Source organism: Gracilinanus agilis, chromosome 1 (genome assembly GCF_016433145.1).
Source record: "Gracilinanus agilis isolate LMUSP501 chromosome 1, AgileGrace, whole genome shotgun sequence".
NCBI lineage: Eukaryota > Metazoa > Chordata > Mammalia > Didelphimorphia > Didelphidae > Gracilinanus > Gracilinanus agilis.
The window spans coordinates 701088288-701103472 of NC_058130.1; the positions used below are offsets into that span (position 1 = coordinate 701088288).

Genomic DNA, 15185 nt, shown 5'->3' on the forward strand with positions numbered 1-15185 from the left:
GAGGATAATAGCACTTATGTTCCAGGGTTGTTGTAAGGATCAAATGAGATAATACTTATAAACCACTTAGCACAGTGCCTAGCATATAGTAGATGTTTAATAAATATTTGTTCCCTTGTTTCTATCTTTCAAAGATTGGTAACAAAAATTCTGCAATCATATCTGCCTTTTTCTTAGCTCCTCTAAGATATAGTTCATCTAGGCCTGAACTCACTATATATATCACTCAATGCTCTTTTAACATCTTCTCACTCCTTTGGGTTTCAACTCCTAGTTAAACTGCATTGTTCTAACTTTTGAAGTCCAAAGATCCTGAGAACTGCAGAAATAGAAGAAACATGTGAGTTAGATATTTAATGCCTTCTTATTTCCATCTTTTGTCATCATCCTATCTATCCAAGTAATTGTCTTATCCCTTCTTTGATCTTTCTCTTATAGTTTTAACTTTTTTGTGAATATCTTTTGTTTTTACATCACCTTTTCTACATTTCCCAATATAGCTCCCTCTCAGAAAGTCATGTTTTATAACAAAGAATTTTTTAAAAAACTCAAAACTGCCAGCCATCACTCAGCCTCAAATGATGTTCCCTCTATCTTCTTCCATAATAAGAGAGTTAAATGAATTATATCTCCCAGAAGGCTATGTGATTAGTTTTTGGCCAATAGGCTAATAAAAGACAATTCTTTGGCTGCAAGGAGTTTATATTCTCTTAGAAAAGGTGATGGAAAAGAGATATAACAAGCACACATACAAGTAATTACAGAATATATAAAAAATAAATCATTATTCCACCTATAAGTCAATACACAGAAGTTAAGGGTTAAAAAAAAACTAAAAAAAAAGTCATTAATTTCAGAGTGGAAAAATATTTAGCCACTGGGAGGACCAGAACGGATCAACCATTCAATAAATATTTATTAAGCACCTACTGTGTGTGTGTGTGTGTGCTAGACATTGTGCTAAGTGATAGGGATGCAAAAAGAAGCAAAAGATGGTCAGTCCCTGTTCTCCAGAGCTCACAGGCTAATGGGAGAGAAAACATGCAAATAACCATGTATAAACAACCTATAAACAGGACATGTTGGAAATAATCAAGAAAAGGAATAAAAGAATGGAAGGAGATCAAGAAAGGCTTCTCATAAAAGGTGTTAGTTTAGATGAGACTTAAAGGAAGTCAAGGAAGCCATGAAGTGGAGAGGAGGACACATAGGGGGACAGCCAGTGAAAATGTCTGGAGTCAGAAGAGAAAGATGGAAGAGTATGTGGGGAGTGGGTAAGGTAAAAGAAAACATTCTTCTTGCCTTAACCTTAACCTTAACTATCAGCCTTAACTCATTTGGCTGATTCTCTTCTTACAAGGCAAGACTACTGCTTTGTACTCTTCCCCATTACCTGTCATTCTTTTAGATATCTTTTTTTTAACTTGGTTGATTAATTCCCTTTATAGCTATATAGATTATATATATTTTACACACACACACATATATATATATATATTTTATAGTGATGTAGATTATTTATAGCTATCTAGATTGTTGTTCCTTTTCCTCTCCATCAGAATCATATTGATCTCTTCAGAAATTCATCTATAAAGGCTTACAATCTCTCTTAGGAAACCTTTCCCTCCAGAATATTAGGCTGGTAGATTCTACCTTTCTTCTACTCTCTACTCTTTAAAGTTAGATCTCCCCAAATCTAGGTTGTGGATCAAACTAAGCCAGCTTTCCTCTCCTGTATCCTAAGCTCTGTGATGTGGTGGTCACTTACCTTTTCTTCCCATGCCATGCTCCACTATAGTGCCCATCATTTCTCCTTCAATATCACCTATTTGGACAGAATCAAGTCCAGAATAGTAGTCCCCACTCCTTACTTCCTCTACTTTTTTGAAGGATGAAATTATCCTTAAGGTAAGTCAAGAATTTGATGACTATTCTACAACTGACATGGGGAGAACTACAGCAAGTCTCTGAATAGCTGAAGTCCCCCACAATGGAAAAGTACGTATCCTGGACAACTTCGTGATTTCTTCACCAAAATCCTCCTCTATTTCATCCTTCTCTCCAAGTGGCCTTTATAATATTCTGATAACATCATCTCCTCTGTTTCTTCCTTTATTGCCCACAAACTGAAAGTTTTTAAACATATTTTCCCTTTGGAATTCCTACATTTCCTCAATAGAATATCTCTTTGTATATAATGATATTATAGGCAAAATTTCTGCCTTCAACATAGTTTTATTAGCAAGGCCTAAGGACAGACCATAAAATCACTTCTACATAGGGATATCTGAGATTCTATCATTGGTGCTTGATTTATCTGTATTCAATATTTCCCACTCCAGGCTTCCATGTTAAAACCCAATCACTTTTCCCTATAGAGCAGACACATTCAGTTTCCAACCCTTCAAGGGGAAAAAGTTCCTCAGATAGCATTAAAGAATCTCAGACCTAGACAGAGCCTTAGAAAACAGTTCATCCAATCTTCTTCTTTCTTAGAGAATAAAACTCCTCCTAAAGAGTGAAAATAACTTATACAGTAAGTTAGAAGCAAAGGCAGAATTAGAACCAGCTTCCCCAAGTCCCATTTGGAAGTTTTTTTCCTTTATGCTATCTTTCTACGTGCCTTCTTCTGAAGCCAAAGAGACTTGTAGCTGCACGACTTGGGAAGAGGAGGTAGAAGTTGAGAGATGGGATGGAGGATAGAGTAAGTGATAGATGGAGTGGGTGGCCCTCTATTTGGGGACGGCAAGCCCTCTTCCTCATCCTCTCTGGAAGGAATGGATAGATAAGGGGAGATGTGGGGTGGGGAGGCCTGGCATGACCCTTATTCTCCAAGGTTGAAATTTCTGAGGATGGGGATCCATGAAAAGCAAGACCTTAATCTGACTCCATTGAAGGGGGACCAGAAATAGGCGGGATTCCCTGCTTCCTACAGAACAGAAATATGCCTGCTTATCTGAAAAATATGACAGGCAGAGAAGAAACTCCCTGAATGTTCCAGAGCCCCATCCCCTACTCGGCTCCCCTAAACAAGAGGGATAATGGAGAACAGCTGTCAAAATGAAGTGACAGTTTGAAGTTCAAAGTATCTCTAGGGTTCCCTGCTTGGTCCTACGGCAAGTCTGGATTACTGAGTCCTTCTCCCCATCACCACAGCCTCTGCCCAACCCCCTGCCCTAACGAGGGAAAGCTGGAGCTACCCTCTCCCTAGGAGGCCCAGCCTGCAGCCATGACCTCCCAGCCTTCTCACTGCCCCCTCCCTCCTATGCAGAGTCCAAGTTCTTTACCACCTACTCGGCGTGGTGCTCAGATACCTGCCAAGAAGCCACCAAGATCATAGACGGGACTCACGTGACCATGTCCTGCTGCCAGTTTGACTTGTGCAATCCCTTGTGGATAAAAGGCCGAGTCCCAAGACTGAGAGCAAAGGGCTCCTCCAACTGTGGGGGCATTCTGATGAGTCTGGGGGTGGTCATCCTGGGCATGCTGGGGAGAGACCTCTGAGAGGAGCCACCCCAGGACTGCACTCTGCTGTATGTCCCTCCCTCCTTCCAGAGCCCCAGATGCCCCATGCCCTCTGGCCCTTCTCCTCCTTGTCCCCCAAGCCCACAGTCTTTGTTTTGGAAATGCTATGTTCTACCAAAATCCTTTTCTGCTCTAACATTCTGTTTGTGTTCAGACCTCTGACATGCTAGGTTCTCTGACAGTCCATGTTGTATGTTCTCCCATTCCATGTTCCATGACCTAAAGTCTCTCTCTGCTCTGACGTTTCCGTGTTCTGTGTTCTAAGGTGTCTTCCAGCTCTAACATAATGTGACAGAATTGCTTTCTCAGATGGGAGGGCACCTAAGGAAGGAGGAAGCTTCCCTCAGGCCAGCTTGTCTGTCTCCGGAAACCAAGTTACAGGGCAGAAATGTGCAGACTTCTAGGATTGTACTCAAGTCTCCCTGGCGTCTCCCTGCCTCAGTCTTCCTGTAGGGAAGAAGAGAGGGTAGGTGATGAGGGACAATCTAGAAACCAGCTCCTGTATCTTGGGGCCCATCTTTAATGCCATAGCTCCAAATGGGACTGTAGAACAAAGGTCTAATGTGTGTTTGGGCGGTGGGGAGAGTCATGAAAGAACAAAATGTTTCCTGGGCCAGTCATTTTTGATAGAAATCCCACCGACCTCAAAGCATTTTTATCCTTCCTGTCTATCCTCATGACCGGAGTACTGATGTCTGATAATAAAGTTTTGGTTTCCTTAATAGACAGCAGGATTCAAATCCTCCAATGACACAAGCATCTGACAGATCCCTGCTCCTCTCCATGACCTATTTCCTCAACTTTAAAGGGAGAGAGCTAGACTGTGGTTTGTAAGATCCCTTCCCACTCTGACATGCTACCTGCCAGTTGGCCCAGCCAGAACTAGGAATAGGCAAGGTAGGCAGCTGCCTAGGGCATAACATGCAAGGGTCAGAGGGAACAAGGGACACTTTTTCATATAACTTTTTGCAAATGTATATATGTTTAAAGCCAAAATTTTATATTCTATAGGTTATTGGGATTAAATTTGTGACAGATTAGTGCCTAGGCATTTTAGTGAAAGTGTAGGAAGGCAGTAGCACATATTGGGGGGACCATTTTCAATATTTGTCAGAGATACACTCACATCTTATGATTTCTCCAGGTTAAATGTTAAAGAATTCAGAGCTGGAAGGAATCTTAGAGAGGTCCAAACCTTCCCAACCCCATTTTATTTATTCTTTTTTTTCTATAATGTGAAGAGATATTTTGTTATAACACAATAGTTGTTACCCAACAAACCCATTCACATAGTACATTCCTTGAAGAACAGTTTATCAATTGTTTCTCCCCATGCAATAACTTTTATTTATGTGTTTTTAATATCAGAACTTTCCCCAAGTATACCACCTCTCCTTTGAATTTGTTCTTTTAAAAAGAAAATTTGAAGTGAAACCACAAAGTAGCTATGCAATAGTACATATATTGTTCCTCACCTGTACTGCTCCACCTCTCTGCTCAAAGGAAGAAAGTGTTTTCCTCTCTTTTCTGTAGGACCAGGATTAGTTGGTGTAATTAATATAACATCAAGAGCTTTTTGATGTTGTTTTGTTTACATTATTGTAGTCATATATATGTTATTCGCTTGGCTCTTCTCTTTTCACTCCGCTTCAATTCATATGTCTTCCCATGTTTCTCTGAATTCTGTATATTTGTCATTTCTTATAGAGTAATAATATTCTATTGTGTTCATATACTATAATTTAGTCAGTCATTCCTTTATTATTGGACATTCACTTTGTTTCCAAGGTCCTTGCTACCACAAAGAATGCTACTCTGTTATATATGGTTATATATTGCCATTGGCTTCTGAGGGTATGTACAAGTCTTCACTGTGTCAAAAAACATGAATAATTTAGATAATTTTTTGCATAATTTCAAATAGTTTCCCATAATTAATCCCTTCACTTTATAGGTGGAGAAAAACTGAGGCCTAGACAGAAGTGAATTATTCAAGGTCACACACGAAGTAGATTATGGAGGCAAGATTCAAACCCACATACTTGACTCTAAATTCACAACACCATGTTGAGTTCATCTGTGAGAGGGAGGGACAACCCCACCTAACACATACCAGGGATCAGAGCAGTCACAAGACCTGAGGGGAGAAACCATCCTAAGAAACGTGGGACAAGGTCCAAAACTTCGGCTGTTCTGTGACATATCAGGATGTTCACAGGATAACGGATGATACTCAACTGATGCCAGTAAGGATTGAGATCAGAGAGTAAACAGAGAAATAACAATAGTAGCTTCCAAATCTATGGAGCATTAAATTCAATTGATATTGCATTCTAAATTTTGTGTCATAAATCAAACCTAAAACCCAAGGAGTAAAACCTTAGATAGAACAAGACAAGTTAATTCACAGAAAGGAAATGTTTCTTTTCTATTCTTCTTTCTATGTCCATCAGAAATTCCCCTTCCTCTTTCCCTTTTTCCTATAACCCACATCTTTAAAATTTTCAAACTGACAACCTCACAACAACTTTGTGATGCAGATAGTTCAAATATTAGTATTCTCTTTTTGCAAAGGAGGAACTGCACTTCTGAGAAGTTGTGGTTTGTCCATAATCAAACAGGTGGCAAATGTTAGCAGGATTTGAGCTCAGATTTCCTGCCCCTAAGGCAGTACTCTTTTCATCCTTCCTTTCAAGGTAACCAAACATGGGGTCCAAAATGTGGGTGGTAGAGCTTAATAATAATAATAATAATAAAACAGTCATGGATGCAAATTATGCAAGGAAGTTTTGGAACTGTGGGAAACATTCCTCAGGGTACAAAAATTTAGCAACTAATCTAAAAAAAAAAGGAGGGAGGGAGAAAGAGGAATACAATGGGAGAGGGTGAGGAAGAAGAATAGGCACACAAGGAAATACTTTTACGGGAAAATGGGATAATACTTGAACCTCACTTTCATCTGAACTGGTTCAATGAGGGAAGAATATACATATATAAAAACTTAGGTGGATACAGAAATCTATCTTACCCAACAGAGAAACAGGAGGAGAAAGGGATAATAGAAGGGACACTGATAGAAAGTGGGGTGGATTGTGGGAGGATAGGGTCAGAATCAAAACAGACTTTTGAGGAGGGATAGGGCAGAAAAAGAGAAAGAAAGAAGGACAAACAGAAGAAAACTGGCTGAGGGTAAAATGCAGTTAGTATTCATAAGTATATATGTGAATGGAATGAATTAGCCCATAAAACAAAAGCAGATAGCAGAATGGTTTAAAAACCAGAATCCAACAACATGTTGTTTACAAGAAACACACTAGAAACAAAAAGACATACACAGTTAAAGCATTGGAAGCAGAATCTGTTATGCTTTAGAACAGTGATGGGCAACATTTTGAGCTTCGTGTGTCAAAATTTGCCAAAAAAACAAGCATAACTTGGGTGGTGTGTCACTTTGAGAAAAAAACCATAATTTCACAATATTTATAGTTTAAATGACAAAAATGTATGATTGTAATATATAACTGCATTTAATAAACCAAAATGGGTAAATTAATATAGGTAGAATTGTCATTTATAGTGCACAGAGTGTCTACACTACACTACAGCAAATGTTTCATCCTCAGCATGTGGCCCCATACTTCTCTGTTTGTATGCATGCAGTTGTGTGTCATCAAAAATGGCTGCATGTATCAGTGCTGACACACATGTCATAGGTTTGCCATTACCACTTTAGAAGAAAAAAAGGCAAGAATAGCAATCATGATCCCTGACAAAGCAAAAGCAGAAAAATACCTAATTTGAAAGGATAATCAGGGAAACTATACCTTGCCAAAAGTTGCTATAGACAAAGAAGTAATATCAATGCCAACATATACAAAAATATTAATACTGATATTTGCACCAAATGGCATAGCATCTAAATACTTAAAGGTAAAAGTTAAATTAATTACAAGGGAAACTAGACAATAAAACTATTCTAGTAGGATATCTCAGTTTTCCCTTCTCAGAAATAAATAAATCTAATCACAAAATAAATAAGAAAGAAAGGAGGTGAACAGAATTATAAAAAAGTTAGATGTGATAGAAAACTGAAATTATACAAGGAAGTAGTGGAACTATGCAACACATCCATCAGGTTATAAGAAGTTAGCACCTAATCTCAAAAAAAAAGTGGAGGAATGAGAAAGAAGAATACAAAGAAAGAGGAGAAAGGGAGAATAATAGGGGAAATTATCTTATATAATAGAGGCACACAAAAATATTTTCCGAGCAGAGGGAAAATGGGGGGCATGGACAATGGAGAAAATTTAATATGAATAGAAAGGAGTATGCTTTTTTTTAATCAGTTTTACATAGCACTTTCAGAAAAATTGATCATGTATTAGAACAATGATGGCAAACCTATGGCACACATGCCAAAAAGGGCATGCAGAATCCTCTCTATGGGCATGCTTACACTTTTTTTTTTGCTAGAAAGCTAGAGGGATGGGGCAGAGCTGCTCCCCTCTCCCTCTCCATGAGCCTGAGGACATTACTCACTTCCCCCACCCCTCTGCCCAGCAGCCCAATGGGAGTGCTTCCTCCCTTCCCTGCCTGGTATAATGTGCTGGGGTGAGGAACTCACATACTGCATGAGGACATGGCATAGACGACAGCCTGTTAAGTCTATGGTGAAAGGGATTCCTGTGGTGGGGTTGGAGAGGAGCTGGGTTTGAGAGGAGCATAGCTCACAGCGTGGCACATAGCTGGAGGGGAACAGAGCTGGAGGAGAACAGAGAGTTCATGCCACTCTGCTCCCACTCTCCATGCACACCTACCCCCCTGCCCAGCAGCCCATTGGGAGCACTTCCTCCTTCCCCTGTCTGGGTTCAGGGGTGGGGAGCAAAAAGGGGGAGGCATAGGTGGCAGGGCATGGGCACAGCACTCAGTCTCTGGGGGGAGAACAGCGTGGCACTTAGTCTGGGGGTGGGAGGGTGGGACGAGGCCCAGCACTTCATCTCTAAAGGGTTCACCATCACTGTATTAGAACATAAAAAACTCATGAACAAATGCAAGAAAGCAAAAATATTAAAGGCATCCTTTTCTGACTACAAATTATATTCAATAAATGGCATTGGAAGCATAGATTTTAAATTAATTGGAAACTAATCTAATGAGTAGATCAAAGAATAAATCATAGAAACAATCAATAATTTAATTAAAGATAATGATAATGAGATATAAACCATACCAAAATTTGTAGGATGCAGCCAAAGTTGTACTCAATGGAAATTTTATATCTCCAAACACATCAAAATAAAGACAAAACACCCATTCCCATTTTAAATACAGTGATGCCTTGATATATGAGCACCTTAAGTCACAAGCAATTTGAGATATGAGCAGTCAAAATGGGGATTTTTTGCTTTAAGTCAAGAGCAGGTATTTGAATAATGAGCTTCTGCCTCCCTCCACCAGATAGCCTGCTGAGCATTCGGTTTCACAAGTTACAGGAAGCCGTCTCATTTAGTTCAGTGTTTATCTGGCAGTGGGAGCATCTGTATTGAATTGCTTTTGCTTGACATTGAGGACCTCATCGAGAAGCACAGCAAGGAACTGACGATGGAGGAACTGGAGGAGTTACAACAGCAGCAGCAAACAGAGGTTTTACAGGAAATTATGTAGTGGGGAGGAGCTGGAAGTGGATGAGGTAATCAGTACAAGCAAGATTAAGGAAATGTTGAGGATTTGGGAAAAAAATTAAACAGTTTGTTGAAAAGACACACCCAGGAAAAGTTGCAAGAGATTGTGTGTTGGGGCTATGTAATGACACTTGTTTCACACATTATCAAAATGTTCTGAAAGGGAGGAAGAAACAAACTTCCATGGAAAGGTTTTTTGGGGCCAGAACAGATTAATTGCATTTCCATTAATTTAAATGGGGAAATTCGATTTGACAAACGAGCAAATTGAGTTACAAGTTTGGCCATGGAACGAATTAAGCTTGTGTATCAAGTTACCACTGTAACTAGAAAGCATAGGAATAAATGGAGCCTTTCTTTAAATATAAGTGATGTATAAGTCTAATACTATCAGTGAGCATTATCTGTAATAGGAATAACTAGAAACTTTCCTAATAAGATCAGGGGTGAAAAAAGTATGTTCATTATTACCACTATTATTCAATATTGTACTAGAAATACTAGCTATAACAATAAGACAAAGAAATTGAAGGAATAAGAATAGGCAACAAGGAAATAAAACTATCACTCTTTACAGATGATATGATGATATACTTAAAGAACCATAAAGAATCAATTAAAAAACTAGTTGAAATGATTAACAACTTTAGTAAAGTTGCAGGATATAAAACAAACCCACATAAATTATCAGCATTTCTATATATTACCAACCAAACCCAGCAGCAAGAAATAGAAAAAGAAATTCCAGTTAAAATAACTATGGACGTTATAAAATGCTTGGGAATCTACCTGCCAAGATAAAGGCAGAGCCTAATATGAATACAATTATAAAACACTTTTCATACAAATAAAATCAGATCTAAACTAGAGAAACATTAATTATGCTTGAGTAAGCTGAATCAATTTAACAAAAATGACAATTCTACTATGATTAATTTACTTATAGAATGTCATACCAATTAAACCACCAAAAAATTATTTTATAGTGCTAGAAAAAATAACTACAAAACTCATCTGGAAGAACAAAAGGTCATGAATATCAAGGGAATGGGGGGAGGGGGGAATGAAAAGATAGGCAGTCTAACAGTTCCAGATTGCAAACTATATTACAAAGGAATTATCATCAAAACAATCTGGTACTGATTAAGAAATAGAATGGTGGATCAGTGGAATAGATTAGGTATATAATATACAGTAGTAAATGACCATGGTAATTTAGCATTTGATAAACCCCAAAATCCAAGCTTTGGGGTCAAAAACTCACTATTCACAAAAATTGCTGGAAAATTGGAAAGTAATTTGGCAGAAACTAGAAATAGAACAGCATTTCACACCATATACCAAGATATAGTCAAAACGAGGACATGATTTAGACATAAAGGGTGATATTCTAAGAAAATTGGGGGAGCATGGGAAAATTTACCTATCAGATCTATGGAGAAGAGTTTATGACCAAACAAGAGAGAGAAAACATTACAAGATGTAAAATGTATAATTTTAATCATATGAAATTAAAAGGCTTTTGCACAAACAAAACCAATGCAACCAAAATTGGAAAGAAAGCAAAAAAATGATAAGAAAGGCATTTATAATGTTGCCCTGATAAAGGTTTCATTTCTTAAATATTTATAGAACCGAGCCAAATTTATCAAAATAAGAGACATTCTCCAATATGTGGTCAAAGGATACGAATTCAAAGCTATCAATAGTCACATGAAAAAAAATACTCTAAATCAGTGATGGGCAAACTTTTTAAAGAGGGGGCCAAAGGAAAGGAAATGCTCATCTGTCAGTCTGTTTTGAAGGCAACTCTTTGGAAGTTTTATTGTATTGTATCCTACTCATTGTATTTGTCAGATTAGGAATAATGTTGCACAGCGGGATAGAACATTTCACCGGTAGCTTGCCCATCACTGCTCTAAATCATTATTGATTAGAGAAATGAAAATTCTGAGATACCACCTCACACCTATCAGATTGGCCAATATGACAAAAGGAAAATGATAACTACTGAAGGCATTGTGGAAAAATTGGGACACTAACAACTATTGGTGAAGAATAATTTGCAACTATGCCCAAAGGGTTATAAAACTCTGCATACCCTTTAACCCAGCAATACTAAGGAATGTATCCCAACGAGTTTAAAAGACAAACAAAAGGATACATATATATGTATGTATATATATATATGCATGCATACACAAATACTTATAGCAGCTCTTTTTTTAGTGGCAAAGAATTGGAAACTGAAGGGAAGCGAATCCATTAGGAATGGCTGAAGAAGTTGCAATACAGTATATGATTGTGATGGAATACTATTGTGCTATAAAAACCTGGGAAGATTTATATGAACCAATACAAAGTGAGGTGAGCAGAACCAGGGGAACATTATACATAGAAACAGCAATATTATAACAATGATCAGCTGTGAAAGACTTAGCTATTGTAATCATCATCATGAGCCAAGACAATTCCCAAGGACTCATGGTGAAAGATGCTATCTACTTCCAGAGAGATAGCTGATAAATTCTGAGTGCAGATTGAAATATATTGTTTTCTCTTTATTTTTCCTGGTTTGTTTGTTTTTTACAAAGTGGCTAATATGGAAAGATGATTTGCATGAAAAAAAGAGTTTTAGCACCTATCAAATACTTAGCAAGTTGTAGCCTAGAATCATACACCAGAAGCTAGCTATCTTTCATGGATTAACAAATGCTAAATTCCAATTCCACAAATACAGGCCTCAAAATATTCTAGAATAGAAGTGTCAAGATCTGGCCAGCTGCTTCAAAAACTGCCTCAAAACTTCTGTATGCTGCCTGGACCAAATTAAAATATAATTTTTAACAACAAAATGAAATATTTAGTAAAACAAATGAAAATACAATACAATATAGATCATATCAATTTGGTTTTCTAAGTCAATATACCAGGGAAGGAATCAGTGTGTTTCTATTTAAGTTTAATACCTCTCTCTTTAGAGAATAATAAACCATTCTTGAAGACCTAAACTGCCATCCACAAATGCCCAGATGTAACATTGATCTCTAAAAACTTAGGAACAATTCTCTAAGTGGATGTCATCATTCATTGAAGAAAAAGCTCTAAAAATATAAAAACTTTCCCCAGGAGTTTAAAATTCCATGGAAATTTATCAACCCTGTTGTCCTGTTTACTGATACAGTTGTACTGAAAGTACTTTCAACAAGTACTGGTTCTCATTTAGTAGCTCTTGAACAATGGTGGAAGGAGGTTTACACTAAAAATTCTTTGATAGCTCCTTATGTAGTAACTAATTACAAAGCATTGTTTATAGTAAGTTAAATTGCCTTTGGGTTCATGAAACATTTTTTTTGTTGTGGTTGAAAGGAGTTCACAGTACAAAACAAGTTGGGAATTACTTTTTTAGAGAATGTGCTTATATGAAGATGAAAATTATTTTGAATTTTCTTCCTAAATCAAAGTTCATCACTCTACCATCTATACCAAAAACATCAAACACAGGGCCAAAAAGTTACATGGCCCATAGAATTCTGGAGTGCAACTAAACCAGATTAAAATGTCATTAAAATATTTAATGAAATACATAAAAATAATAAAACAGATATTACATTTAAAAAACTAAACCAGTAGGGATCTTTATATATGATGTAGTGGCCTGTGCTTTGATTTGAGTTCAAAAATGTTGTTGCCTATCATATTGGTCCTTTCTCAGAGTCCTTTTTTCTTCCCAGAGTCCTAAAGTGAATTTGAAATGCTCATCTCTCTCAAAGCTGGAAGCCAAAAGAGGCCAGGATTATCTCTTCTCACCTGCTCTTTATCAACTCCATCCCACCCTTCCTCAAGCATAGGGAATTGAATAATCAGTCTCCATTGTGAGGAGAGTGCCATACAGTTGACCCTTTGAGCTAATTTGATCACATAATTCTACAAGCAAGCTATATACAAGACAAATTGGAAATAATCAACAGAAAGACTGCCTTTAGAGTTGAGATAGTGATAGAGGAGAGAAAGGGGTATGTTCAAGAGATATTGCAAAAGTGAAGTTGACAGACCTTTGGCAACAGCTTGGATATGGAGGTGAAAGAGTAAGGATTCAAGAATGACTCTTGGGTTTTAAGCCCAAGTCATGAGAAGACTAATATTGCCCTCTACAGTTCCAAGTCTAATGTTCTTTTCATCACACCACACTGACCATTCACATGGTCATTCCCTATCACAAATAGTATTCTTATGGGGAAAACCAGGGAAGTTAACTTAAATATTAAATGTGGGTTCAGAAGGGTGTATAGGATACAGGAATGACAAAAGATGGGGACTTAACAAGTTAGGGAAAATGGGTTTAACTGCTAAGGAAAATGTCTGTTGACAGAAGTGACAATTAGGCCTGTCACCCTGCGCCATCTAGACAAGGGGCCTGTGGAAACTAGCAAGCAAAAGATAAGTTTGTAACAAATTTAATTAAGGGAATTACGGTCTAAAGGATGAGAATAGGGGTTTCTACACTTCCAGACTATGGGCAAACCACAGGGTCAGGGGAGGGAGACTTATCTACACTGAACTGAGAACTAAAGCAAGACAGAGCCCAAGGATAGCAGGACTGAAGTGGGTATCCTCACAGCGGAGTCCTGACACACTCCAGCGATGTTGCAGGTCTTCCAGGACCACTAGCTGTACTCTTTCAGGTGGGTAGATTCTGGGAGCTAATCCAGCCCAAGTTAACCTGAAACTCAGGTTGGGATTAATAGTATCTACCAAAATCTCCCACAAGTAGATGACAGTCTTCCTTCAGGATCCCAGGGAATCAGGGTACAAACTCCACTTCCTCTGAGGTCTCCCAGGGCCAGTTACAACTTGTCCCAACCACCATAGAGTCTTTCTCAGAGAGAGAGAACCACACTTCGTGCTTCCCCATTCCATTTGGAATTCTCAAGCCCTTCCTGCTAGGTCTCCTAAATAATAATTAAGTAATCTTCTCACAACCAGTAATCACAAACCTAGGACTCACTTCCATCACCTCCTCTTTTTTATGAGGTTGACTGTACATATAGACAGAGTAAATAACTCCCTGTCCCCTATATAACATCCCCACTGCTTGTTATCAACCATTAGAACTTTATTTTGGGGAGTTTTAAAGATTTTTCCCATTTCCAGGAATATTCTATTGCTACACAAATATATCCCAAAAGATTTAAATGTCAACAGGTACTGTTTGAGCTGTTAGCCATCAGCCCAGACATGGCCTACTGGAAATAGCTCTGATTTGGAGTTAGGAGAGGTGAGTTCAAATATTGGTTTGGCACATAAAATGTGTGACCTTAGATAAGCCCCTGAACCTCAATTCCCTCATTTGAAAAAGGAGGGGGTTAGTCTGAATAATCTCTAAGGTTCTTAGCTTCTGTAAGCTATATATGGTCATTCTAAATAGCTACTTATTCACTAAGTACAAGACCCCACAGTCTATGTGGAAGGGTATTGTGAAACTCAAATGAGATAACAGATATAAAAACACTAAGCAAACCTTAAAGTACTACATAAATGCCAATTATTATTATTATTATTAGCCTAACTTCATTCCTGGAACCTCTTACTGCACTCCTGCTGAGCTCAAGCAATATTTATTAGGTATTATAAGGTATACTGGAAAATATTTAATAACTGGGATCTGAGAGGTAAGGGGAATTTTTTAAGTTTACACTTTTAAGTTTGAACCACATCATGAACACTTTCTTAAAGTCTAGGCAATCAACAAAACAAATCAAACCCTGATTCGTAACAATTATGGATTTCTGAGATGTAAATCTGTTAACTGAGGCACAATCTCCAGGAACTTAGGTCCTCTCTTCCCCAAGGAGACACAAACAACCTGGAGCCCAAGACCCCAGAACTGAGAGATATGCCTTAAAATCAAGATAATCTTTATTAAGCAAAAACATACATATGAATATGTAACAAAATGGTCTAATATCAATAAACACT

The 15185-nt window shown here is 37.8% G+C and overlaps 1 protein-coding gene across 1 annotated transcript in view; it reads left to right on the top strand.

Annotated features, from left to right (window-relative positions):
• The window catches only part of GPIHBP1 (glycosylphosphatidylinositol anchored high density lipoprotein binding protein 1), a 29109-nt gene extending 22729 nt beyond the window's left edge, over positions 1-6380 (top strand). The window contains exon 7 of the mRNA XM_044684549.1: positions 3272-6380. Coding sequence (XP_044540484.1) covers positions 3272-3504 — 233 coding nt within the window. The 3' untranslated portion in view covers positions 3505-6380. The remainder of the gene's footprint in view (positions 1-3271) is intronic.
• The last annotated feature ends 8805 nt before the right edge of the window (positions 6381-15185 follow it).